This window comes from Saccopteryx leptura, chromosome 9 (genome assembly GCF_036850995.1).
Source record: "Saccopteryx leptura isolate mSacLep1 chromosome 9, mSacLep1_pri_phased_curated, whole genome shotgun sequence".
Classification (NCBI taxonomy): Eukaryota; Metazoa; Chordata; class Mammalia; order Chiroptera; family Emballonuridae; genus Saccopteryx; species Saccopteryx leptura.
In genome coordinates this window covers 73043841-73071067 of record NC_089511.1, presented here as the reverse complement: position 1 = coordinate 73071067, position 27227 = coordinate 73043841, and the positions used below count along the sequence as shown (strand labels likewise).

Here is a 27227-nt window from a genome sequence, read left to right as displayed (position 1 = left end):
CCTCCACCCTTGGAAAGACAGCAGGAATGCCTTGTGTTTGGATTCCTTGGTTGGCAACTCCCTGAGTGCTGGACTGGGCTGAGCTCTGCTAAGGCTGGCCGGTGCTGGGTGCTCAGATCTAGCACTTCCCTTTGAATTCTACCTCCTCCTTTTTTTTTTTTTTTTTTTAACCAGGTATGATGATGTCAAACGTGATGCTGATGCCACAGTTACAGACACGGCCCCTGTTGGCGCAGCCTCTCTGATTCACTCTTCGTCTCCGCGTCCTGCGCTGGGCTTTTTCAGACAAGTACATCTCCCAACCAGGTCACATTTCAGCGCGACCCACTCTCCATCTGTCACTGGAGTCAGACCGCGAAGGAGGAGGGCTGTGGAAGACCGTAGCGTTTGCTTCGCTAACCGTGGGGTGGGAGGAAAACATTAAAATACTGCAGAAGTCAAGACCTCCCAGGTCGAATCCAGACCACGATGCACGGCCCGGGCTGCGGACGGCTGGTGCTGCCGCTGCTGCTCCTAGTTGCAGGAGCCTTGGCCGAAAGCGATGCCAAAGGACTTAAGGAGGGCGAGACCCCCGGCAATTTCATGGAGGACGAGCAATGGCTGTCGTCCATCTCTCAGTACAGCGGCAAAATCAAGGACTGGAACCGCTTCCGAGACGTAAGTCTGCAGGGTCAGGAAGGCCGAGGGTCGAGGGCTAGGGGCACAGGTTTGAGGAGGGAACTTCGGAGCCGAGATTCCCGGGCACGGGTTTGGGGAGGGCGCTTCGGAGCCAAGACCCCAGCTCCGGGGAGCGGCGGCTGCATGTTGCAGCCCGAGGCTCCTGCAGCCCAGCCAGATAATTGCACTGCGAGTAAACAACGTGCACACAACGGACTCTGGCCAGTGTCGCCCTCACAGCCCCGCGTCCCGTCGCTGGGTCCCTCAGGCTCGCAGGTTCTCCCTCGCAGTCGGGGCACTAAGAGGGATGCGGGATGCAGGGTGGTTGGAGGGGGGGATGCAGGGAGGGAGGGGCGGAGGCCCTGACTGCGGCTGGGCTTCGGACTGACGTGCTCCCCAGCGTTTATTCCCCCCCCCGTGACCCCCCCCCCCCCCCCCCGCATGCACCTAGCCGGGTGGAGGCTGCAGGCTCCACATATGGGGCACTGCAGAAAGGGCAGGTTTGGGTGGGGCTAGTGGGGAAGATAGCTCTGTCTTGCGCAAGTGCCCTCGGTTCCCATCTTGGGCTTTTGGGGGAGGGACGACACAGAGGGGACCGAGCCTTTGAGTTTGGGGGAAGGGCAGAATCCTAGCAATTCTAAGGAGAGATGGTGAAAGGCGTGTCCGAGATGGGGGAGGGGAACGGGCAAGGGCAGTGAAAATACCCGAGGCCACATCGGGTGGCCTCCAGTGCCAGGTCTGGGCTGCCCATGCAGAGCAATGTGAGCACAAATGGAGGCTGGTTTTCCTGGACTAACCTTTCATGGGGACGCCCAACCCTGAGCTTGAGGAGCAGTTCGGATCCGGAGAAAAGACACCATAGCCTCCTGTGCTTGAAACGCGGAAGGGAAAGCCCAGAAGCTGGGGCGGGGTCCCTCCCCATACCGCTTCCGAACCTGGCTTAACCTTGGGAGGAACTTTGCGGGGTGGGGGTGGGGAGGTGGCTGCAGCCCGCGTCGCTGCAGCACTTTGTTTACTGGCACCTGTAGATCAGAGGGGAAACCGGAGGGGGTGCTCCCAGAGGGGGAAGTGAGGATGAAGAGTGGAGGGCAGAGGGCATGGCTGGGGCCGAAAAAAGGGGGTGGGGGTGGTTAGGTGGAGGATGGGTCCGGATGTGCCCAGGAGACAACTGCTGGTCCCAGAAACCCTCTTCTACAACCCGGTTCTTGCTCCTCATTCCCCAAATGCCCTCATTGCATCCGCCTAGTACAACACAAACCACAGTGACCTTTCTCCTATTCTCTTAGATGTGTGCATTCGTAAGTTCCTTACAAATGTATTTAAAATGCACATGCTTCATATGATATCCAGCCACATGATGGGAACAGGCAGAGATACAGATCTTTTTGTTATCATGAGAGAAGTGCCTGTTTCTCTCCAAAGCCATACTGGTTCGCTGTAATTCATCAGAAGGAATGTACGCTGCTGGGTCCTCTGGAGAGTGGCCTGGGCCCCAGAGTGAGGTGTTTGCCCCACCCACGGCGTATCTAGCCAAGGCAGAGTGGAGTCCAGCCAGGCCTTTTTCCTGGCCCCTGCAGGCCAAACACAGATTAGCTGCAGTCTCATGTCACTGCCTGGAAAGCAGGCCGGCCACAGCAACAATGAAGTGTGTGTGTGTGTGTGTGTGTGTGTGTGTGTGTGTGTGTGTGTGTGTGTGTAGGGGGAGGGGGACAGTAGGCTGGCCCATCTGAAATCTATGTATCACTGGTCCAGGCCTCCCTCAGACTCACTGGCTGTTTAATCTCCCAAAACGGGATTGGTGAAGGTCAGAGGGAAAAGAAATACTTAAACAGAACAGTAAGGTTTTCAAAATAAAAGATTCCTCCCCACTCTCCTTCCTCTACCTGCTTCCAATAGCCAACTCTATAGGTGGGGATAAATGATTGGCTGCTTGACCCCCTGGCACAAGGCTGCCCACCTGTCTCCCTGTATTGGTGCCAACCACTTTCCCCTTCCTCCCATGTTCATTAGAATAAAGGCACCATATTTGAAATCTGCAGGACCTGCCTTCCTAGGATTCATAGAAAGCTTTAGGGCATATATTGATTTGGGTAGCCTTCGGCTTTTATAGGGCAGATTTCCTCTAGAACCCCATTTCAGGTGGTTCTGGCTGCAGGAGGACAGGGGCCAGGAAGGCTGCGTTGAGGGTCTGACTCTGGGGATCTGCTAGCAGCTTTTGCAGACAGGCGCGAAGCTGCTAGCACAGAGCCACTGCATTGCATAACGCTAGGGATGCCACAGTGTGAATGGCGCCCCCTGGAACTGTGCAGTGCACAGACTGCCCAGAGCAGCTCTGCCAGCACCACAGACACTTCTATCCCTCCTGCTAGTAGAGGCCCCACTTCCCACCATAAGGGCTGAAGGCCCTCTGGCTGGGCACAGTAGCATCACACTTTATGTACATTTCATCAGGTTAGCTTTCTTGAAAATATGCTCCTTGGCTCTTCGAAGAAGAGATAGGCATTTCTTCTTTTGAACCTTTAAGATGTTGTCAAGTTGAGCCAGAACCTTGTTCATAATCAGTCACAAAATGGTGTGGGGTGCCCACTTTGCCTGGGTGGAAGGGAGGCCAGCAAGAGAGTGGAGTATTCTTAGGGAATAGGATGGAGGAGTCGATAGTATGGGTGGGGTACATGTCTCATTAAATGGTATTGACTAAGTTGAGTGTGAAGATTGAGAGAGTTGAAGGGCTCAGGAGAACAAGTAAGAGGAGGAAAGCTTGGGCAGTTGTTCCAACGTGGAATTGGTCTGAGCTGGTTATGGGGAGTTCAGTTTAGCATTTTTTCCAGAGCACTAGGATTACAGTGGATGCAGGATTTACCAGTGGAGTAATCCTTCCCTACAATGGGCGCAGGACTTTCATACCTGGTGCCTAGGCAGATCTCTAATGCCCAGGAGAAGAGAATTTCATGTCAGAGGAGATGGGCTGGTTGTGATCTAGCTGTGCCCTACCCTAGGCAGGCCAGGGCCTCTCAGAGCCCTGTTGCCCTGCGCTACCATCTCCAGATTCACTCCCTGCAGACTGCGGTGGGATTTTACTGCAGGTCTTTGGAACCTTGTGTCCAAAGCTGATAGAGATGGGCAGCTGAGAGGAGACAGGCCGGTTACACAGCATTCTTCCGGCAGCTCCATGAGCCTGGCTGGGCAGCCCTGATTGTTCCTGGCTTTGTCTTCCTGGCTCTTCTGTACTTTCTAGTCTACTTCCATTACATTTGATTGATATTTATGAGTGTCTAGCACTGTGCTTGACACCCAAGAGGCGCACAGTTAATGTATGTTGAACCACTGACTGCAATGAGGGCCTATATCTGCCATTCCTTGCAGTGAGCACTTGGAATGTGTTGTGTCTTGTGCCCCTCGGTAACCTGTGAGATAGTTACGATAACTTTAGAGTCCATCCCCTTTGTGGTTGAAGAAATGGAGGCACAGAGAAGTCAAGTGATTACCCAAAGGGCAAATAGCTAGGAAGTGGCACCAATGGAATTTGAACACAGGTTCAACTCTGCTTTTCAGGGAACTCTAGGCCTAACCTTTAGTGAAAATGGGAAGGCAGAATCACCCCGAAGGACAAAGTCTAGCCTGGCTGGTGTCCTGTGAGTCTCAAGGATGCTCTGGGCAGGAGCAGCACCTCCTGCCACTAGCCTGCTCCCCAGCCTCTGGCCTCGTGACACTGCGAAGGCAGCTCCCGCCCAGGAGAGGCAGGAGTGCGAGGTGTTTGAAGGGCCCTGACCTGGGAGTCGGAGGCCTGGGTTTGGGCTCTGGCTCTGCCGCTGGCTGGGCACATGATGCCAGGGGTATCGTATAACCTGTCTGGGCTTCAGTTTGAGGCAAGGAGACTGAAGTGAACGCTAAAGGTGAAGGGATGGTGTCACAGGCCTGAGGGCATCATTCCAGGCAACACTCTCCAGCCCTACAGAGAAACCACCAGGTGGACCATCACTTCTAGGGCTAGCCCACACCGTGCCGCAGTCTCCATGAGAAAGGTACTGACGTTTGTTCACTAACTCACTCATCACTGCAGATCTGAGCACCTCCCAGACACCAGGGCTTCACCGTGACCCTGGGCTCTGGCCCAGGGAAATACTGCCTTCCGGCTACTCAGGATTCTCATAGTTTTAAGAACACCAAGGAGGTCAATAGCAAGTATCAGCCACAAAGATGCTTCCTTATAAACACCCCTATCCCACACACCTCAACCAAGGCAAGCGTGGGGACAAGCCACACAGATGTTTGTGAATAAGTGTGGGTGTGGGAGAACCCCACACTGGGTCAGAGTGGACTCCGGAGTTGGGGTGCTCCCCTAACCTCGTCCTCCACCCTGATTTTCAGTCCCCTCTCACAGTGAAGTCGGGTGGCATCTCCTAGAGTGGCATCACCGCATTGAGAGACTCTTGAACACCCAGTGGGGCTCCAAGCCCTGGGAAGAGAGGGAGGGAAGAGCACTTTGCCTGGAGAGGGTGTCATGCGCTCCTCTCATCTCCCAGGGACTGAGAGGACAGGAAGCCAGAGCCGCCCCTCCTGTGCTCCAGAGGGCGGGAGGCTGTCTGGAGGAGTGGAGGAGCCTACCCCGAGCGCCAAGGGCCCAGGGAGAGTGCTCAGCTTGTTTTCCTTGTGAGAGGACAGAACTAATCGCGTGGCCTTGGGGTAGCTGCTTCACATGTTTGGCCCTTGATTTTCCCACTGGTTTAATGAGCAGGCTAAGCAGAGGAATCTACCAACCCCTTCTCAGTCTGTGACTGCAGGAGGATGGTGCTAGGACCCGTTACAGTCCCTTCACCCGCAGACATACCCTCCCACTGGGGGTATATCTCCCATCTCTGCCACAAGCTGGGCAGCCAGTCTGGGTTTAGGGAAGGGCTTTTGCTTTGCCCCTGAGGAAGTCTCTGTGACCAGAGCAGGGTAGGGTGCGTGTTAGCCAGAGACTGAGAAACCTTAGAAATGGGCACACTGCTTCTGTACATGTTATTGCAGGGGTAACATGGATCTTCTTAAGACTGTAAACTAGGAGAATGTGTGCCAGGCATAGGCCTGGGTATGAAATTTAGACACCACTGTGTCTAAGCTTGTGGGTTGTAGGTGAGGAGGTTCTTGAAATGGGACAGCCTCTGACAGCCTGAGGCTCAGCCAGCACTCGGCTCCTTCCTTGGGGTTCCAGCAGTATTTACTGGCTATAAGCTCATTGGCACATGTTGGTGCTGCCTCGTGGCCTCACACTGTGAGCTTGTACCTCAAGAGTCCTCCTGCTGGCACTCTTAATGTGTGTTTGTCACATACCTCCCAGGATAAGCCCCGAGGACAGGGTCTGGGAATAGATTGCTTGGGGCACCTCACCACCCTGTCCTCAGAGCATGGCACTGGGTGTTTGTATACACAGTGGGTCCTCAGTATGAATGCATGCACGGTGGAATGTGAGAGCCAGAAAGGATCTCAGGTGACCCTCATCCAAGCCTCTCCCTGTCCTCTTCAGGTGGCAGCACTGTGGGTTCAGGCAGCAGAGGGCCAAGGGGGATCAGGGGCTCTGGACTGAGACTTGCTGGGTACTTGGGAAGATCTCTTCTTCTTTCTGGACCCCAAAAGGTTGAGACAGTCATAACTAGAACCCCAGCACCTTGACTCTCCAAAGATTCTCTTGTAGCATAAAGTAATGAATGACACCATGAAAAAATTGTCTGCCAGGGCCCCCTGTCCTTCAGCCTTCGTGTCTGTGGGCCTGACTGCAGCCAGCCTCGCCTTTTCTCCTGGGCAGTGGGGGGCTCAGAGTCCTCCACCCCCAGCCTCCGGATGCCCACAGAGCAAGCCAACCACCCACCAGCCCTGCTCCCTCCGGTGGAGAACAGGTTCCCTGAGGCGGGGCACCCTGCCCTTCCCGCTCTCTTCCAGACATCTGGGAAGGGGTCAAGGCTGCAGGAAGGACAGGCCAGGCCTGGCTAGTGTCTTCACTCTGCCTGGATGCAGACTTTTGGCTCCTTTCCTAGTCCCTTGTTCCCTTGCACAGGTCAAGGGCATGTAAAAGTCTGAACTTGTTCCGACTCCTTTTACCCCTTCTCAAAGTTCTCATTTTGGAAGAGCTGGGAGAGCCAACCTAGGAACTGGGGGAGTGACCCCAGATGCCCTTGGATTAGCCATTAGCAGGAGAGGTCAGGCCAGGGAGTCTGGGCAGGGCATGGGTGTGGGCATTCCTGAGGCCAAGTTGAGCTTCTGGCATGCAGGGAGTGAGTGCACATTTTTGCCCTCCAAGGAAATTCCTCCGAGGGGAGAGGAGGTGGGAGGCTGGAGTCTGCTAGATACTCGTCTCCTTCTGTTTGTCCAGGCCTAACCACCTCTGCCTCTCCCTCTGAGAAGGGTGCCAATATTTAATGACTGCCCCCGTTCCCACCCTCCTCAACACGGAGGCACTGCCTCTTCCAGATGCCTTCTGCCCAGCTTGTGATAGGGGTATCAGTCTTCAGCTGAGAAGGGGCCCAGGCAGCTCCCACTTGGCCCCTCCTCATTCTTTCCTGGGTCCCTCACTCTGTGCTCTTCTTGGGCTGTTTGCAGGGAGGAACGGGAGGAGACCTTGGCCACAGGTCTCCCCATTCCTGGCTTCTTCACCTGAAGAATAAGGCAGAAATAGTGCCAGACACAGGGCATTTCAGAGAGGCCTGGCCTACTTTCAGTGTTAGAGGTTCTTGACCTATTAAAAAATAGAGAAATTCCATAACAGGGTTACAAAAGTTGTGGTTTATTAGAGTCTCATGATGAACATCTTTTGGACTCATCAGTATGCCTCATTTAGAGACAACAACAAAAGTCTGTATTTGAAGGGGGGTGGAAAGAGTAAAGGGATAGAGACAGAAGGAGATTTGACTTGGAGTGGTGAACACAGTACAATATACAGATGATGTATTATAGAATTGTACACTTGAAACCTATATAATTTCATTAAGCAATGTCACCCCAAAACAGTCAATAAAAAATATTTTTAAAGTCTATATTTGAGGCCCACTGTAACCATGAGACCCACCTCCTCTCCCAGGCTCCACCTTGTGTTTTTAAAGAACCAGACTTCAGTGGTCTTCTGCAGCTTTTTTTTTTTTTTTTTTTTTTTTTGGTATTTTTCCGAAGCTTGAAACGGGGAGAGACAGTCAGACAGACTCCCGCATGCGCCCGACCGGGATCCACCCGGCACGCCCACCAGGGGTGATGCTCTGCCCACCAGGGGGCGATGCTTTGCCCCTCCAGGGCCTCGCTCTGCCGCGACCAGAGCCACTCTAGCGCCTGGGGCAGAGGCCAAGGAGCCATCCCCAGCGCCAGGGCCATCTTTGCTCCAATGGAGCCTCGCTGCGGGAGGGGAAGAGAGAGACAGAGAGGAAGGAGAGGGGGAGGTGTGGAGAAGCAGATAGGTGCTTCTCCTGTGTGCCCTGGCCAGGAATCGAACCCGGGACCCCTGCACGCCAGGCCGACGCTCTACCACTGAGCCAACCGGCCAGGGCCTTCTGCAGCTTTTGATAGGGCAGAGCTTTCCGGTTTACAAAGCACTCTCTTGGACATTATTGCGCTGGGTCCCTCTGAAGCTCAGAGAGGAAGGCGAGCGCGTCATCTCATTTGCAGACAAAGAAGTGGGGACTGGAGAAGGCAGGACTCCGTAACCTGCAGTCTCGCTGGTGGTCAGAGGCAAGGCCAAGCCGCAACCCAGTACGCTGGGTCCATGTTGGGGGTCAGTCTCCCCACCACACTGTGCAGCAAAGAAGCAGGTGATTCGCCCAGTGGGTGTTAGCCCAGCAAGGCAGGGCATTGAGGGGGCTGCTCTGCCTTTGCTCCATTTACTGCTGTGTTTCATCCTCTCCACCAGATGGAGAGGCTGGGAGAGGTTGGGTTGATTCAAGCTGTGAAGTGAGCGGGTGATTTGGGTGCTAATTAAAATGACAGGAAGTAAACAGTGCTTGGAAACACCCAGCATGTGCCCCTAAGCTCTGCAAGGCCTGAGCACTTTCTAGCTCTCTCCCAGCTTGGCATGGTGGGCCCTGTCTCCATGGCAACTGAACTGACTGCAGAGATCAAAGCAGGAGTTGGGTTAGTTCCAAACTAACCAAAGGAGAGGCATGTGAAGGGGTTTCTGAAATTTGCGTGGAGAAGGTGGGCCCCCAGGTGTCTTCTCCCACCACTGCCAGTCCCTCCTCTCTGGCTACAGGACTGCCTGCCTGGGGGTTGAAGCAGAGCTGGTGTAACTGGAGAAACCACCATGGGCTGGGATTGGGCCTCCTGAGTCGAGTCTCAGGCCTAGGACTTTCTTCACCTGCTAACATGTATGGAGCAGTACCAAGTCCTGGTTAGGGGCACAGGTTCTGGAATCACTGTTCTAAGGGTACCAGTACTCTTCTGCTGTGCAATTAATGTGCGATCCTGAATAAGTCCCTTAACCTTCCAAGCCTCGATTTTATCACCTGGGAAATGGGAATAATAATAGTAATTTTCTCATAGGGTTCTTGGGAAAAGTAAATGAGCCAATGAATGTTAGGTGCTTAGTACAGTGCCTCCCACACAGTAATTGCTGAAATGGTGTTAGCTATCATGAGTAGTAGTTTTGCTATGTGCTAGGTGCTGGGCATAGACAGATGAACTTTCTATGGTCCCTGCCCTCAAGGTACTGCCATCTAACTAGGGCAGAAGGAACAACACTTCCTGGTGTAACCGGAGGAAAACTGGAAATGGGACAGGTTAGGAAAGGTGGTGACTGAGCCAGGTTTCAGAAGAGGCAAGCGCGGGTTCCAGACGGGGGGAGGCTGAGCCAGGGGCTGGCCGTGCCGGCCAGCGCGAGCCGTGAGAAGATGGACGCTCTTCTGTGGAGACAGGGAACCAGTGAAGTTTTTAAAGTAGATTTATGGTGGTTTCCCCCTTCGTTAAAAAAGTAAAACATGGGCCCTGGCCGGTTGGCTCAGAGGTAGAGCGTCGGCCTGGCGTGCGGGGGACCCGGGTTCGATTCCCGGCCAGGGCACATGGGAGAAACGTCCATTTGCTTCTCCACCCCCACCCCCTCCTCTCTGTCTCTCTCTTCCCTTTCCGCAGCCAAGGCTCCATTGGAGCAAAGATGGCCCGGGCGCTGGGGATGGCTTCTTGGCCTCTGCCCCAGGTGCTAGAGTGGCTCTGGTCGCGGCAGAGCGACGCCCTGGAGGGGCAGAGCATCGCCCCCTGGTGGGCAGAGCGTTGCCCCTGGTGGGCGTGCTGGGTGGATCCTGGTCAGGCGCATGCGGGAGTCTGTCTGACTGTCTCTCCCCGTTTCCAGCTTCAGAAAAATACAAAAATACAAAAAAAAAAAAAAAGTAAAACATGTTCACATTGTAGAAAACTTGGAAACTAGGAAAAAAGGCAGAAAGATGCCAAAATTCTCTGTATTCCTGTCGCCCAGAGGAGGACATCTGGTACAAATTCTTTTTACCTACTCACCTGTTAAAGCTTTTTTTTCAAAGTGAGAGCATAGTGTATGTTCAGTGAAAGGTTTTTAAGGAGGGAGAGACATGATCAGAACTGTGTTCTAGAAAGATCCATGTGGCTGCAGCCACGTGGACCGGAAGAGGCAGGGAGAGCCCTGAGGAACAGTGGTGATGGAGGCCAGGGCTGGTGAGCTGGGAGCTCAGGGTACGATGAAGGGAGGGCATACAAGGAGGTGGGTGGACAGGCTGGGGACAGAGGGCGGGGCAGGTTCTTCTGCTTGATCCGAGATCCGAGCCGGCAGTATGATGTGCTCTGCAAAGGGAACGGTCTGGAGTTGGACGTCAGGAGCCTGGGTTCCAGTGAGTGGCTTGTTCCTCGGGCATTGAGCGTCTGCTTTATTTGAAGCGGCCTCGGAGGGAGAGAATAGCTGCACACACACCCCCCCCCCCAAGCCCCGATCCCCACAGGAGTGAAGCGGCCTCGGAGGGAGAGAATAGCTGCACCCCCCCCCCAAGCCCCGATCCCCACGGGAGTGAAGCGGCCTCGGAGGGAGAGAATAGCTGCACCCCCCGACCCCCGATCCCCACAGGAGAGCTGAAGACACCAGAGAGGATAAGAAGAGCATCAGACATGAGATGGAAGGAGCTGGAAGGCCCTTAGACCGGGAGCTGGGGCAGTGGGCTCGCTCAGCTGTCTGCTTAGCCCCAGCGGGAGCTCTCCAGCCCCAGCCACCCGGGAGGTCTCAATGGGCTCAGGTGGCACTTGGGCGATGGATGGTAAGAGGGCTGCAGGTGATTCTGATGTGCAGCCGTAGCTGAGAGGCACTCACATGGCACAGAGGAGGACTCTTAACCCCGAGAGGGGAAGTGACTTAATGAAGGCTGCCCAATGAGCCAAGTTTAGAGCAGACCCTCAGTCCAAAGTCCTCTTTACCTCCCTTTTCAGTACAAGACTTTTCCTCTCTCAGTGAGAGACTTCCACCTACCTGTAAGGTGGGATGTAAGGTTAGTCCCATCACATCCCGTTGGGAGTCCTGGTTTTTTTTTTCATCTGTCTTGTGACCCTTGGCCAGTTGCTCTGCCTCTCTGAGCCTCAGTTTTCTCATTTTTTATGGGGTTGATTCTAATGGTCCTGCCTACCAAATTGGAGTGTGAGGGTCAAAGGAAGACAGACACATAAAATATTTGGAGAGGACTTACCGGTAATTTAAAAGCACCAGACATTTTCCCTCGTGCCTGCTCTGTGCTGAGCACCAGCTGAACTGACGAGGGGACATAACCAGGGAAAACAGGCATGCTGTCCCTTGCCCAGAACTCTGATCTCAGCCTGTGACCCGTCTCCTTCCGACCAGGCCCTAGCTCTAGAGCAAATCCCCCTTCTCAGAGGAAGACACCGTCCATCCATCATCCATCAGTACCAGAACCAGGACAGAACTGGACCTCCTCCTGAGAAGATCCTGGTGCCTTTGTCAGACCATTTCTCACAGTTGCTAATGAACCCACTGGGGTGCCATGGAGACACTGCTGCACTGAGAGGCATTATTCACACTTGCCAGCAAACACCTCCTTTTCAGCTGATAGACGGGCCAGCCCACATTGGAACCCAGGTGCCCCCGAGTGTGTCCCGGGGTTCAGTCCTGCTCTCCACAGGGCTTCCTCATTACCCCTCCCCCAGAGACGCTTAGGGGGGCTCTGCTCGCTGGCCTGGTCTCTGCTCTCTTTGGTGGCCTCTCTCTTCTCCACCTCAGGGGCTCCGATTGTGCCCTCTTTCTACCTGCTTCCTGACTCTCCACCATTTTCTCTACCCAAAGTTCACGGTCTCTTCTGCTATGACAGCTTTGTTACGTGCTTTTAGACACCAAACTCCGCACAGACACCGTCCTCTTTAATCACTGAGCAGTCCCAAAATATAGGTACCGAGCTCCTAAAAGTCAGCGTTCTTATCCAACATGAGCTGGCAGAGGGAGCGTTGGGACTCTGTGTGACACCAGGTCCTCTCTCCTCCACGTCCCTTTCTGATCAGCTGCTCCTGTTCTCCCAGGAGTGAGGGTCCAGGGACCCAGAGTCACTCAGGCCTCCCTCCATCTTGTTTTAAAGTACCGCACCCCAGATTCTGAAAGCACTGTACCTCATTTCATCGAGTTCATGTAGAGACACCCAGTCCAGATGAATATGAAGAGTTTTATTAGAGGAGGAGACTTATTAAATATGCCAGCCGCATATGGCTGACACGGGGCATCTGCAGGCCCAAATCGTGCAGCCCCAAAAATAGTTCAGGGGCTGTTTATATACCCTCAATTATATATGGGCAGGGAAAAAACCTGACATCACAGCATAAGCTTTGTTTTCACTTACACAGGTTTGGGAAAAGGATGAGGGGAGGGGGGATGGGACACAATTCATTAATAGAGTTCACAAAAAGATGCTTCTACACATTAAAACTTACAATGGTAAAAATGTTACTTTACATACTAAAAGACATTCCTATATTTTCTAGTGTTCATTTGCTATTCCTTTGTCCAGAGATACATACATTAACTACAAGCTTTCAGGAGGGGAGAGGTAGTTTCTATGGGGACAAATGTCTGTAAATGGTCCATTAGTATAAAAAAGGTTTAATTTAATCTTTCTCTCCCTTCACCTGGCTAGCTATTTACCCACTTCCCCACAGGTATGGGGGAAGGTCAGAGAATCCAAGTCTCCTTTCTCTTTCTGCATTTACAACACAATGCCATCGGCCATCTTGATTTTATGCTAATCACACAAGTACAGAGATCATTTACAAAATCTCTCTATACACCTAGCCCAAATTAATAAAATGTTCTTTAAGCTTCCTAAAATATTAATATTAATTCTGTAGCCTTTGGTACCTTACAACAACCCCACCCACCACAGGACACGGAGAGCTTAGGTAGAACAGAGGGGAGCTCTCTTGTGCCGGCCATCAGAGGGCTCATCCCTGCAGGCTTAATTGGGGGAGGTGTTGGGGGTGGGTAGAGTAGCTCCCCCCAGGCCTCTAACAAAGGAGCTAGATAGTGAAATCCCCTATCTCAAAATTCCTTCTTTCCCCACCCTACTTTCTAATCAGAGATTCTTGCTCTTGACCTTCAAGAACATATTTTGTACTGAGTCCCAAAGGCTTCTGCTCACAGCCTGGCTGGAGGGCAGGTGAGAGGATGGGAGTGAGCAGGCGAAGGAGCCCTTGGCTGACACATAGGCCCCCTCCCTGCTCCAGTTCAGGTACCAGGTGGGTCTGGGGCATATAGACCTTGTCAGTTGGGGACAGGTGACTCACACCAGCCCCTTCCCCATCCTCTTCACAGTTTCATGCCCACTCCCCTCTCAGGGAATGGTAGAGCAGCTGCAAAGACCCCAATTTGATGGAGACCAGGCCCTACTAAGGAAAGAAGCCCCCCTTGAACCAAGAAGCTTCATGGACATTTTATGTTTTAGGCCAAGTGTTCAGAGAGATTTTGTAAAGGACACCTTTGTAATTGTTGAAATTCTATGACTTGTACTGTTACTGTAATGTACTTTATTCCCTGCATTGGAGTGCCTGTGGTGTAGATAGCAAAGCAAGCATAAGGGGAGAATGTTGGCCAAATAAATTTGTAAAATATGATTTTTATGCTTGTGTGTGACTTACAATGAGGGCTAGGCAACACCAGCTAAAAATGGTCAGTGAAGTTACAGATTGCCTTCCTGCTTGGGAAGGGCTATTATTTTGCTAATGGAGAGGTTTTCGTACTAGAAAGTTTGAAAGGAAGAAGGAAGGAGAAATCAGACCCACCCCTCCTCCACTGAGGAGGATGAGAACCTACCAGGAACCAGGGGGGAAGGGAGCCCACAGGAGATGATCTGAATAACCCCTTCCTTTCTCCTTTTCTTAAAAGTTTTTAAGACGTTAATGGGCCATTTCCAACGCTTATTCTCTGACCTCACCTAAACCCCCTCCCATCCTGGAGTCCTGTGAGTGAGTATACCTCTACACAAAGGGATCACGAGCCCCTGGCGTGTGAACTATGCTCTGTAAAGGGTATACATACAAGATGTAAGAAATCTAACTTTGGGGAGCACGTGTTTGACTTGCCTCTTTAGGAGGTCACGCTGCTCTGCCGGCCAATTAAATCCTACTTCCTTCATCAAGTTGTCTGGGTGTTTTTGTCCTTTGATTCCTGCAAGACTACTTTTGCCCCAACCTGGTAGCCCTGGCCTCAGCCAACTGGCCCCTCTACAGCCTCCATTTCCCATCTGAGTGGGAACAGCAGGGGAGGACCCGCATCCCGAGGGGTTCCTGGAGAAGAAGGGCAGGTCTGGGCTCTTCAGCCTCCACTTCCCATCTGAGTGGGAACAGCAGGGGAGGACCCCGCATCCCGAGGGGTTCCTGGAGAAGAAGGGCAGGTCTGGGCTGGCTTCCTTCGGCCCCAGCGAGTAAGGGAAGCTGTGCAGTCCCCAGAAGCTTGCCTGGGGGCTCCAGGGGGCCCAGGCCACAGCCTGTGGAGTCGGGTGGGTGCCCGAGCCTGGAGCCTGGCCTGGTCTGCTCAGTGCCCAGGGGGCCACCCAGGCCACGTTCTCCAGAAGCCCCTTTTGAGGCTCCCGGGCATAAGGACAGTGGGACACTTGACTGCTTGGACATGTGGTGGGGGGTGGGTGTGGGCAGAGTAAAGGGGGAGAGAGAAAGAGGAGAGACACAGGGGATGTGAACAAGGAGATGCACTGAACGCAAGACAGACAGAGCCGAGCTGGTGCCAGGCAGACCCTCCTCGTGGAGACGGCGGCGGCCTCCTCCTGCTTCCCTCCGTTCCACCCCTGCCTTCCCCTCTCTCTGTGAAGGGTCAGCAAGGCCAAGCTGGAGGGATGTTCTGGTGCCCAAGTGTGAAAACAGAAGGCTGTTTTTATATGTGGGCTTTGTGTGCTGTCCAGGTAGCTCAGTTTGTTAGGATGTCCTGATCAGCCAAGGCTGCGAGTTCGATCCCTGGTCAGGGCACATGCAAAAATCAACCAATGAATACATGAGTAAGTAGAACAACAAATTGATGCTTCTCTCTCTCCTTTCCTCTCTTTCTAAAATCAATACATTAAAAAAATTAAATAAAAACTGGGCTTTGCTACTTTCTTTTTGGAGAAAAACCATCTGGCATTGGGTGAGCTGCCTAGAAGTATTCTTGTTTCCTCCTGTTGCTTACCCTGTGTGCATATGTACACCTGCTCATAGGTGAGGGCCTGCACACGTACACACTCCAGAACGCATGCCTGTGAATGTGCATGTGTATACCCAGGGCTTGCATGCATGCACGCACGGGTGCAGAGGCACACAGTGGGCACCTGACCATGGTGTGTTCTACCTGGGAGCTGATCCCAACCTACTTGGCACTGGCTGCTTTCTGGCCTGTGCCCAGATGGCCATGTTGATGAGGCCCTTGCCCCTGCCTGTTCCTCTGATACTCGTCAACTTCCAGGGAGACTTCAGAGGCCCCAGAGCCCTGGGGCTTTCAAAGCAGTGTGGATGCCTCCTTTGTGCCCGTTGCTGCCCCCTGTGGCTGCCCTGGGATGCAGGAGCCCCATGCCCCTTTTCCCAGACCTGACAGGCACCCAGCCCCTTCCCACCCCATCACACCTCACCCCTGTACAGCTCTGATCCTTGAGTGGGCGGGACTCCGGACGAGGTGGGCGGTTGTATGTGGCTCCTCATGGCCCTCTACATCCATCCAGAGGAGGCCGGCATCTGGCTCCTTGGCACTGCCAGCTGCTGGTCCCGAGAAGCCCTCTTGCCTGTCTGGCAGAGCTTCGCCAGGAGGACCCTGGGAGCTGCTTACCAGTTTTTGGCAATGGCACCACCCTACAGGGGAAAGTTGGGAAAACACACGCATTGTGGGGTTCATGCCAGTGAGCTAGGCTTGGTGGGAGCTGCTCTGCCTCCAGTCACTCTGGGGTCATGGGCCCTGTGGCTAGAGCAGGGAGGGGAATGGTCTCCTGTGTGCCTCACATCTTGGAGACGTCACATTTGTTGTAGCCAGAAGAGAGGTCTGTGCTGGGTGTCAGGAGACCTGGGTTCTGATGGTGGGACCAGGGTCAGCTCATCCATTTCCTGTCTCTGGGCTCCCAGCCTCTCTTGTACACAGACAGGGCTGGGCCGGATGACCTCAGAGGGCCTTTTGGATCCTCTGACCCAGAGGATTTGAAGCGGGACTGTGCTAACTGAGGAAGCCATCAACATTTGGAGGGCCCGTGGCCGCCTTTCTCTCAGTGCACCATCTGAACTCTGCAGGAGAGTCAGACCTTGAGTAAGAACAGTCCCCATGCCTAGAAGAGAGGTCCTTCTCCCGCCTCACGCACGTGCTGGGCAAGTGTCAGGGGGAGGACTGCTAGAGGAGAGAGGTGTTTCTGGGACACCCAGGGCGCAGGTATGAGAATCGCTTTTCCCAGGTAGCATGGGCCCCTCGGACGTCTGCCCTGATGGTGGGGACAGGGCTGGGCCTTTGGGAACAGCTTTAGGGCCTGGAGGAAAGAGATGAGGCCTCGCCTTCCCAATGGCACAGGCCTCACCCTCACTGCTCCCACGGCCGGCCCTCTATGGGCGCAGGTCTTAAGCTGTCTGTGGTAAAGACATAGGAACACTCTCCTCCAATTCGAGGCTCTGGCGTCAGAGGACCAGAGCGATCCAAGGCCGCTGTGCAGCACCCACAGCTATGTGATGAGGCTCGGGGAGCCCTGGGACCACATGGTCTGGGGATGGTCTCACACTGACATCCCCGTCTCTCCCTCTCTCCTCTGCTTCATTTCCGGTGCCTGCTGCTGCTCCTGATGCCCAGGAGGTGGAGGTGAGTACCGCCTGGGGCTACACTGTGCCCTCACCCCTCCTCCTCTGTACCCTCACCGTGACCTCTGCCCTGTGGCATTCAGTGCCAAGTAGGGGGGTGGGGAGATAAGGAGCTTATGGGGGAAGCTAGAAGGGATTCTGGACAGGGGTTTAGGGGGATAGAGGTTTGGGGGAGGCAGCTAGGAGGGACTGGGTGGACAGGGGTCATCTGGGCAGCCACCAAGATGGTGGCAATATACATGTACAAGCAGTGGCCAGACTTCTCCTCCCTGGCCCTAGAGTTGAACCTTCACTCTGAGATGTGAGTCTGAGCCTTGCCCTTCTCCCCTGCTCCTCACTGCCTTTTCTTAGGATGATTACATCAAGAGCTGGGAGGACAATCAGCAAGGAGATGAAGGTAACATGCCCCTCCCAGGCCGGGGAAGCTGACTGACACCCAGGAAGACTTGAGGCCAGAGGGCAGGTCCTGACCCCGGCCTTAGGGTCTCCTGGGGCAGTCACGGAGCTGAGGAGCTCTGGTTATCAAGAACTGCTGTGGAGAGGGGCTTCTGAGCTCAGCAGTGGGACTGGGGCTCCTGGAGCCTCTGGCGCTGGTTCCTCGCTGACCTGAGTTCTGATCGTGTGCCGCTGCAGGCCTGGATACCACCAAGGACCCCTGCCAGAAGGTGAAATGCAGCCGTCACAAGGTGTGCATTGCCCAGGGTTTCCAGCGGGCCATGTGTATCAGCCGCAAGAAGCTGGAGCACAGGTGAGGGGCTTGGGGAGGTGGGAGCTCTGGAGAAAGCTTGCTTAAGGAGCAAGGGCTTGACTGATCCTTTCCTATGTATTAGTTATCTCTTGCTGTGAAACAAACTGTCTCAAAACTTAGTGTCTTAATACAACAAATGTGTATTATTTCACATTTTATGAAGGTCAGGAATCCAGAAGTGGTTCTGTCAGATGGTTTTGGCTCAGGGTCTGTCATGAGGTTACAACCAAGATGCTGCTGGGGCTGCATCATCTGAAGGCTGGACTGGGGCGGGAGGACTCACCTCCTAGCTCCTGACACAGCTGCTCCTAGTCACGCGGACCTCTCCACAGGGACGCTTAAATGTCCTCATAACATGGCAGCTGGTTTCCCCTGAGGGGGTGATCATCCAAGGGAGAGAGAAAGCAAGGAGGAAGCCACAGGTCATGTATGACCTAGTCTCAGGAATTATACATCACGACTTCTGCTGCTTGCATTTGTTAGGAGTGAGTCATGAGTACTGCCACACTCTAGAGGAGGGGACTTCAGCACCATCTTTTGGAGGGAGGAGTGTCAGAGGATTTGTGGACCAATGTAAAGCTACCACAGTAGGAGAGATCAGTCACCAGATGTGGGACCCTGGGAAAGTCATAGCTACTCTCTGGGCCTTGGTGTCCATATCTGTGAGACAAATAGCTTGGCCCAGATGGTCTGAGCTCCCTTCCAGCGTTGACATGCAATGACTTCATGAAATATTTAAGGGTTGTAGCTTTTGAGGCTTGCAGAGGAGGGAAAGGATGAGGGGTATTTGAGACCTTAACTCTAGCCCAAGAACAAGACCCTACCTGGTGCCAAGGCCCCTAGAAAAGGTCCCAATTCCCTCCCTTTTTTTCCTGAATCAGAGAATCAGAGACCAGAAACTTAGGGTTACAGTTTTAGATGCCCACAGGGGCCTGGCCACTAGTGTAAACTTGTGAAGAGAGCTCAGTGACGGACCACTGTGGTGAGCCGTGGTGAGCTCGGGCCCTGTGTCAGGGTCACTGGATGACAGGGTCACTGGATGACTAGGCTTTGTGGGAATGCAGGACCAGGGCTGCCACACCTTCCATTTTACTGAGAAAGACCAGGAGTCCAGGCTTTTATGGGAACTCTTCTATTTTGCATATGTTGGTAAATAAACCAATTAAAAACAAAACCCTTGGTGGCCAAACAAAATGAGTCTGCAAGCCAGATATGGCCTGTGGGCCATCAGTTTGCAGCCTCTGATTTGGTTTGACCCCTTAAGCAAAGTTTGATTCCCCATTACATCTTAACATTTGGACTCGGAGTTGCTGCCTGAAGGCCCTGCTGGGCTCAGGAACCCCAGAAGAGGAGAGCTGGGAGCCGACACTGTCCAGTTGGTTCCACCCTTAGGATCTGGAGGGGGGTGGGTCTGGCTGGGGGTGATGGGGAGGGCGGCAGGGTCGGGGAGATGGCTGCATCTACTACACAGAGGTTGCTGGGAGTGGTCTTCCCTTTCCCTGTCCCTTCTCATTTTCACCTCTATCCTTGGCCTTCTCCACCCCTCTCCTGTAGGATCAAGCAGCCTGCCCTGAAACTCCATGGCAACAAAGATACTGCCTGCAAGCCCTGTCACATGGCCCAGCTCGCCTCGGTCTGCGGCTCTGATGGCCACACTTACAGCTCGGTGGTGAGGAACGCTGGCCCCAGGTGGGGCGGGGGTGGGGTGCACTTGAGGCCACAGGGAATGGAGAGGGCCGAACAACCAGCCCGGGCCCCTGAGGGACTCTCAGCACTGAAGTCGGCCCAGAAGGCCTTGGGCCAGTGCGTTCAATGTAGCCCACCAGAGAAGGGCCACCCGAGGCCTGGGTAGGGGTACCTGAGGGTCTGAACCAGACCAGCCCCCCCATCTCAGGCAGGTACAGCTGGGGGGCGGGGCATGGAAGAAGAAGGCGGGCAGGTAACTGTAAGTCAGAGTAAATGTAAAGGGCCTCCTAAAAGTACCAAGGGCGACAGAAGGAAGGAGCACTGTCCTCAATGATGTCAAGTGACTGGGGGTGAAGGATGGAGCTTCCCACAGGCAGATTCCACATGGAGGGGATGGTGTTTGTCAACAAGGACTGGGCTTTAGGGCAGGAGGAGGTACCATTCCATGAGGTGACAATGTGAGAGCGAACAGTGGCCAGGGGAAGGAGTTCCCACCTTGTGGGATTTTTGTGAGGATTAAATGATACAATATTTGTGGAAGCATTGTATAAACTCTGGAATGCATGGAAGTGTTGGTGCTGACTGTGAGTGCTTCCACCAGCAGTGACGAGGTGCGAGTCCGGAGGGCCCTGGCTGGTTAGCTTGGGTTAGGTTCCAGGGCTAAGAACCCTTTGGGGGTGACGTGCAGGTTTAAGAACAGCCCCCTCCCCCACCTGGGTGATGAATGAAGGCACCCATTTAAGGAGGGGGGGAGAGAATGAAGCAGGAGGCTGAGGCCGGGAGGCAGGCAGGGTGACAGGGTGAGGGAGTAGCTGGACAGTGCTGTCCCCGTGTCCCCGGCCCGAGGGCACGTGCAGTGTGAGCAGGAGGCTGAGGCCGGGAGGCAGGCAGGGTGACAGGGTGAGGGAGTAGCTGGACAGTGCTGTCACTGTGTCCCCGGCCGGAAGGCACGTGCAGTGTGAGCAGGAGGCTGTGCTCTGAGGGCGTGGCGCTGTCCTGGGGGGTGCTAGAGGGCACCAGGAGGTCTAGCTTCCATCCCAGCCCCGTGGCCTCTGGCCAGTCCCTGGGCCTCTGAGGTTCCATGTTCTCTGCTGAGCAGGAGAAACACAATTCCTCCCTGGCCGAGCTGAAGGGGCCCTAGAGAGATAATGCTGTAACAGTGAATGCTAGGACCTGCTTTAGCGGTCACTGAGGGGAGAAACTGGACGCCTCCAGCGGAAACGTTTCAAGGGCGAAGGATGGAAGAGCCCTTCAGCAGCTGGCTGTGGCCGACAGCTGCAGTGGAGTTTTTAGTAAAAGCCCAGGAGTTAGCAGGTGTTCAATAGCCTGTAGCTGTTTGTTATCAAGAGAGCTGAGCAAAACCCATGGAGGGGACTGTGAAGAAGGCTATTGAGAGGGGGCCAGCAGCCTGTCAGCTAGGGACCAGGGGACTGTGGTGAGTAGGAGGAGAGGTCGTGAGGGCAGGGAGGGGGTGGGCAATAGCTAAATATGGGAGATGAGTGGCTGTGGGGGAGGGGAGGGTGGGTGGGTGTCCTGGGAAAGAGAAATGTGCAGAGAGGGCAGGCTGGTGCTGAGCGGGGTTCATGGGCACCGCTGACTCCAGAACCCCTTGGGCCTGCTGCCCCTTGCACTGTGCACCTGCGGCGGCCAGAGGGACAGGTGGGCTGTTCATGGCGCTGTCCTGTCAACAATGGGGAAGGCATATGTGGCTGCCAGTAGGTGCCCCAGCTGCAGGGCCCCCGGGGCGAGGCCCCATCACGTCCCACCTTTCGCCTGCAGTGCAAGCTGGAGCAGCAGGCCTGCCTGAGCAGCAAGCAGCTGACGGTGAGATGTGAGGGCCCCTGCCCCTGCCCCACGGAGCAGGCCGCCACCTCCACCACGGATGGCAAACCAGGTAGTGAGGAGTGCTGGGCCCCAGCCGGGGGGGGGGCTCGCTGCAGGGCTGCAGGCAAACCAGGTAGTGAGGAGTGCTGGGCCCCAGCCGGGTGGGGGGCTCACTGCAGGGCTGCAGGCAAACCAGGTAGTGAGGAGTGCTGGGCCCCAGCCGGGTGGGGGGGCTCGCTGCAGGGCTGCAGGCAAACCAGGTAGTGAGGAGTGCTGGGCCCCAGCCGGGGGGGGGGCTCGCTGCAGGGCTGCAGGCAAACCAGGTAGTGAGGAGTGCTGGGCCCCAGCCGGGGGGGGGGGGGGGGGGGCTCGCTGCAGGGCTGCAGGCAAACCAGGTAGTGAGGAGTGCTGGGCCCCAGCCGGGGGGGGGGCTCGCTGCAGGGCTGCAGGCAAACCAGGTAGTGAGGAGTGCTGGGCCCCAGCCGGGGGGGGGGGGGGGGCTCACTGCAGGGCTGCAGGCAAACCAGGTAGTGAGGAGTGCTGGGCCCCAGCCGGGGGGGGGGGCTCGCTGCAGGGCTGCAGGCAAACCAGGTAGTGAGGAGTGCTGGGCCCCAGCCGGGGGGGGGGGGGGGCCTCGCTGCAGGGCTGCAGGCAAACCAGGTAGTGAGGAGTGCTGGGCCCCAGCCGGGGGGGGGGGGGCTCGCTGCAGGGCTGCAGGCAAACCAGGTAGTGAGGAGTGCTGGGCCCCAGCCGGGGGGGGGCTCGCTGCAGGGCTGCAGGCAAACCAGGTAGTGAGGAGTGCTGGGCCCCAGCCGGGGGGGGGCTCGCTGCAGGGCTGCAGGCAAACCAGGTAGTGAGGAGTGCTGGGCCCCAGCCGGGGGGGGGGGGCTCGCTGCAGGGCTGCAGGCAAACCAGGTAGTGAGGAGTGCTGGGCCCCAGCCGGGGGGGGGGCTCGCTGCAGGGCTGCAGGACGGTTAGAGAGGTTTGCAGAGCAGCGAGGGAGAAGTGGCAAAACAGGGACAGGCCCAGGGAGGAGGGCTGGCTAATGGATCAGGAGGGTTTGGGCCTCGGCCACAGGGGGCCTCGGCCACAGGTTTGTGCTGTGTGGTTTTAGTGCTAGGGAAGGAGGGGGAGGGAAGGGATGGGACAGGGTGGGCGAGGGGGCCTCTGATTTCTAACTCCCTTATAGCTGCCCCGCATCCAACCTGCTGGGCAGCATCCCAAGCTGAGCTCCAGCGTGCTGCTCCCCTCTCCTTCACCCTCCGCCCTCTCCCTGTTCTGCAGAGACCTGCACAGGTCAGGACCTGGCCGACCTCGGGGATCGCTTACGGGACTGGTTCCAGCTCCTCCACGAGAACTCCAAGCAGAACGGCTCAGGCAGCAGTGGAGCTGGCACAGCCAGTGGTACAGGCCCGGCTGCTCTGCCTGGGAGGGGGGGGAGGGGAGACAGGTGTGCCCTGGGGCTAGCCCCCCTTGTGTGCCCTCCTGCCAGGCTCTGAGCCCCTAAAAGAGCCCAAACCCAGAACCAGGGGCAGTAAGCTTCAACCAGACAGAAGGGCTTCAGGTTAGCTAATAGGAAGAAGTTCTTCTCAAAATGGGTGGGGGAACTTAAACCCTGAAATGTAGCCAGGGGAAGGTAAGGAACTACTATTTCTTCTGAAGGGCTTTCAAACAGGGTTTTGAATGGTTTAGTTGTGATCCCAGGTGGGGGAGAGGGGTGGGCCTGACCCTGAGCAGAGGGCTGGGGCTGATGGCAGGTGGAGGGGTGGGTGAGCAGAGGGATGGAGACCTTTGCTTTGAGCGAGCTGGAACCTTGGTCCCCTCTCCAGGCCTGGACAAGAGCCTGGGGCCCAGCTGCAAGGACTCCATCGGCTGGATGTTCTCCAAGCTGGACACCAGCGCCGACCTCTTCCTTGACCAGACGGAGCTGGCTGCCATCAACCTGGACAAGTACGAGGTCTGCATCCGCCCTTTCTTCAACTCCTGTGACTCCTACAAGGATGGTCGTGTCTCCACCGCCGAGTGGTGCTTCTGCTTCTGGAGAGAGAGTGAGTGTTGGCCGCTGGCTGGGGCCCCTGGCTGTCCCGGGCTCTGCCCCTTGCTCCAGCCCTCGTTGGGACCGGTCAGCTGCCCGGTCTCAGATCTTTCCCAGCTCTGTACTCTCTTGGTGAAGCCACCACTTAAACTCCCTTCTTCGGCTAGCTCCGAGATGGATCCAGATTGTGTGGGATGAAGCTGATGCACTTTTGGAGAACTTCTTAAAGAAAGAGTGTTAAAAACTACTAATGTAACATTTCTATGGGCTGTTGGAGGATCTTGGAAGAGGCTGAGATCCTGAAGCTAAAGCGACGGGCTTCTTCATGATTGCACTTTGGGGCACATCTCACATTATTTGCCCCAAATACATGATTATGTAGGTGACTGTTAGCCTTAGAGATGTTGGCCAATGATTCCCTGTTGGTTCAGGGAATCATTCAGAGATGTGATTCCCTGAACCACAGCTAGTGCTTGGAGATCATCTGGGCCAAGTGGTAACTGTCACTGATGAGGAAACTGAGGCCCCAAGGGGTCAGCTTCCCGGCCAGCTCCTGGTTAGGCCTGGTGCCCTGCCTGGAGCTATGTGGCCATGGGGTAAAAGCAGAGCAGCATCCATGGCCCAGGCTCAGGCTTCGGCTAGGACCCCATCACATGCTGCTTTGGGATCCTGGGCAGGTAACTGAACCTGAACTTTTCTGAGTTCGGTTTCTTCATGTGACTCGGGAGGTAACAGTACCTGCCCTGGAGACTGCTGCGCGGATGAGCTGAGGAAACCTGGGTGCAGAGCATGTGGATGACAAATCCCTCTGCCCACCAAGCCTTCTGGTCGGTTTTACTCCCCTAATTGCCTGGCCTCCCTGCTCTCGGCATCAGCTCCCTCGCCTCCCTCTCCAGCCTCTGGAGCCGCTCTGGGGCCCCGCACAGCAGCCGTCCTGGGCAGGGGCCTGGAGCACATCTCCTACGTCAGTCTGGCCTCCTGCTAGGAAGGGCTTGGGGACTTCTCACGGTCACAGACAAGTTAGATTTGGCTACCAGTTATTATCAGGCTTCAGACTAACACCTTCTCTTGTCGTCCATTCCTCTGGAGCCTCTACCCCTGGGGAGTGTGTGCGTTCACCCCTCTTTTGAAGCCTGTTACCCACCCCATAGGTCACCCACACCCTCAGAGAACCCTGGGCTTCTTAGGAACCTCAGCCTACCTCACTGGAATGGGGAGCCTGTTTTGTTTCAGGGTGCCCCTGTGTCAGTTTGGGGAACCTTAAAGGGATCAGTGCATCAGCCACTGTGGGGTGGCTGTTTTCATCTTGCAGAGCCCCCTGCCTGGGTTTCTAAGCCTTATGTATATGGGGGGCACAGTAAATCCAGCCAGCCCCATGGGTCGGCCCCATCAGAGTCTGCTCCCCCCCCGCAGAGCCCCCCTGCCTGGTGGAGCTGGAGCGCGTCCAGATCCAGGAGGCTGCCAAGAAGAAGCCAGGTGAGGGTCTGGGTGGGTCGGAGGAGGCGGGGGGCTCCGGCCTCTGGGCATTATGGGGATGCAGACCCAGGGGAGACCTGGCCTGGAAGACAGGAGAGGGAAGCCCCGTCCTGTTTTCATTCCTGCAGTGGGGCAGGCTCTCCCAAGCAGCCCCTCAATAAGTGTGTTTTCAGCACTAATTTTTGTCAACTCCCGTTGGAGCTGGAGGTTAGGACACAAAAGGTTTCGAGAACACCCTGTTGTATTCAGCTCAGCAAGGGCGTGTGCAGAGCCGGAGGGAGGCCCCTCCACAGCAGACACTCTCCACTCAGCACTCCCTGGGGACCAGCCCCGGGAAACAACAGCGGAGCAGCCACCGAGCTGCTGGGCAGCACAGCCTTGCGCCCTGGCCTCACAAAGCACACAGGCCACTCGGGGGAAGCACACGCCCACAAGGACAGAACCACCGGCTGTGGCTGATGTATGTGGGGCTGAGGGAGAGTTGGGTGGACACAGATTACCCTGGGGCTCAGCAAAGGCCTCTCTGGGGGGCTGGCTTTCAAGGGAGACCTGCAGGATAAGAAGGAGCCAAAAAGGCTTAAGGTTTTTGGGAAACAGAGAAAGGTCTCATGTGGCTGGAGTGTGGTGGCTGAGGGAACAGAGGTCTAAAACGCAGATCACACGGGGCCTCATAACTCCTTTAGAGCAGCTTAGCATCTAACTGGGCTGATGAGACCAGTACCTGTGAAAACACACAGTGGAACCACGCTGCATCCCGCTGACTGAGAGTCTAGTGGCTTCAGGGGTAGACTTTATTGCTGCTTCCACCAGAAAGCCACCCAGATCCTTTCTGGTCTGGATTCCTGAGCGTGCTTGCTGGGCCTTTGGGCAGCCATCCTGTTGTTATTTCTAAGAGAACAGAGTCTAACTCTGGGTCCCCAGAGTGTGATCTCAGAAGAAGTCTGAGGGAGAGCGGGTGGGCCTGAGCAGGTCATTTAGGAAGGAGGGTTTTCTGTCTCTAGTCAGTGGAGCGGGAAGAAGCTCTAGCATAGAAGTGTGTTGGGTGGTCAGTACCTGGGCAGGTGGGGTCTGGACCCCTGCCCATGTCCAAGGCTCCAGGGCCGCCTCTCTGAAGAGCCCATACCCCTGGGCCCCTGCTCTGACCCTGCGGGGCCCTGTCCCATCCAGGAGTCTTCATCCCGAGCTGTGACGAGGATGGCTACTACCAGAAGATGCAGTGTGACCAGAGCAGTGGTGACTGCTGGTGTGTGGACCAGCTGGGCCTGGAGCTGACCGGCACCCGCATGAACGGGAGCCCTGACTGTGGTAAGGGCCGGGCAGCGGTGTGGGGCTCGAACCTGCCCCTGGGGGCCTGTGTGAGGCCTCGCTTGGTGGGCAGGGTCCCTGCTGGCAGTGGTGAGAGGTGGCCAGCAGGGTTCTAACCTGACCCTGGCTGGTTCACCTCGCAGACGACATCGTGGGCTTCTCAGGAGACTTTGGGAGTGGTGTCGGCTGGGAGGACGAGGAAGAGAAGGAGACGGAAGAAGCTGGTGAGGAGGCCGAGGAGGAGGAGAGCGAGGCAGGCGAGGCTGACGATGGAGGCTACATCTGGTAGATGCCTGCGGGGCCATGGCGGGCCAGGGGGCCGCAGCAGGGGGACCGGCCGGCGGAGACCTGGACAGAAGCAGGGAGTTTGAGAATGGATCTGGAAAATACAGTTGGAAGGACCCTGGCTCCAACAGGAGGACTGAAATGTGAGTGTGCATGGCACACATGTGGCCTGAATGTATGACTGCCTGTGTGTGTGTGTGTGTGGCATCTGCTGACATGCGAGTCCCTGGTCCTCACTGCTCCTGGCAGAGTGAGCCACCCGAAGACCCTCTGGCCTCCCTGTAGCTGTTTTCTTTCCTTTTGTTGTTGGTTTTAAAACACACGTGTTCACATATATGTACACACTGAAAGGTCAGAACCGATGGAGTGCGGCGCCCTGCTAGCCAGCCCCCTGCCCAGGCCCGCTCTGGCTCCTCCTGCCTCTGCCCGCCCTCTACCCAGGTCCGCCCTGGCTCCTCCTGCCTCTGCCCGCCCCCCAGGCCCGCCCTGGCTCCTCCTGCCTCTGCCAGCCCCCCAGGCCCGCCCTGGCTCCTCCTGCCTCTGCCCGCCCCCTACCCAGGCCCGCCCTGGCTCCTCCTGCCTCTGCCCGCCCCCCAGGCCCGCCCTGGCTCCTCCTGCCTCTGCCCGCCCCCTGCCCAGGCCCGCCCTGGCTCCTCCTGCCTCTGCCCGCCCCCTGCCCGGGCCCGCCCTGGCTCCTCCTGCCTCTGCCCGCCCCCTGCCCAGGCCCGCCCTGGCTCCTCCTGCCTCTGCCCGCCCCCTACCCAGGCCCGCCCTGGCTCCTCCTGCCTCTGCCCGCCCCCTACCCAGGCCCGCCCCGGCTCCTCCTGCCTCTGCCCGCCCCCTACCCAGGCCCGCCCTGGCTCCTTCTGCCTCTGCCTGCCCTTCTTGCTCCCCCTTCTGGGGCCAAGCTCCGGCCTGCTGGCCTGTCTCCACTGCTGAGCG

At 56.1% G+C, this 27227-nt stretch overlaps 1 protein-coding gene across 1 annotated transcript; it reads left to right on the top strand.

Moving 5' to 3' along the window:
- The first annotated feature begins 239 nt into the window (after positions 1-239).
- On the top strand, positions 240-26413 carry SPOCK2 (SPARC (osteonectin), cwcv and kazal like domains proteoglycan 2). The gene is made up of 11 exons (XM_066349906.1): positions 240-657; positions 16919-16927; positions 17278-17323; positions 17560-17674; positions 19229-19343; positions 21140-21254; positions 22469-22588; positions 23014-23232; positions 24633-24695; positions 25863-26000; positions 26144-26413. The coding sequence occupies exons 1-11, from the start codon at positions 469-471 to the stop codon at positions 26287-26289; spliced, it is 1275 nt and encodes a 424-aa protein (XP_066206003.1). The 5' UTR covers positions 240-468; the 3' UTR covers positions 26290-26413.
- Positions 26414-27227: the final 814 nt, after the last annotated feature.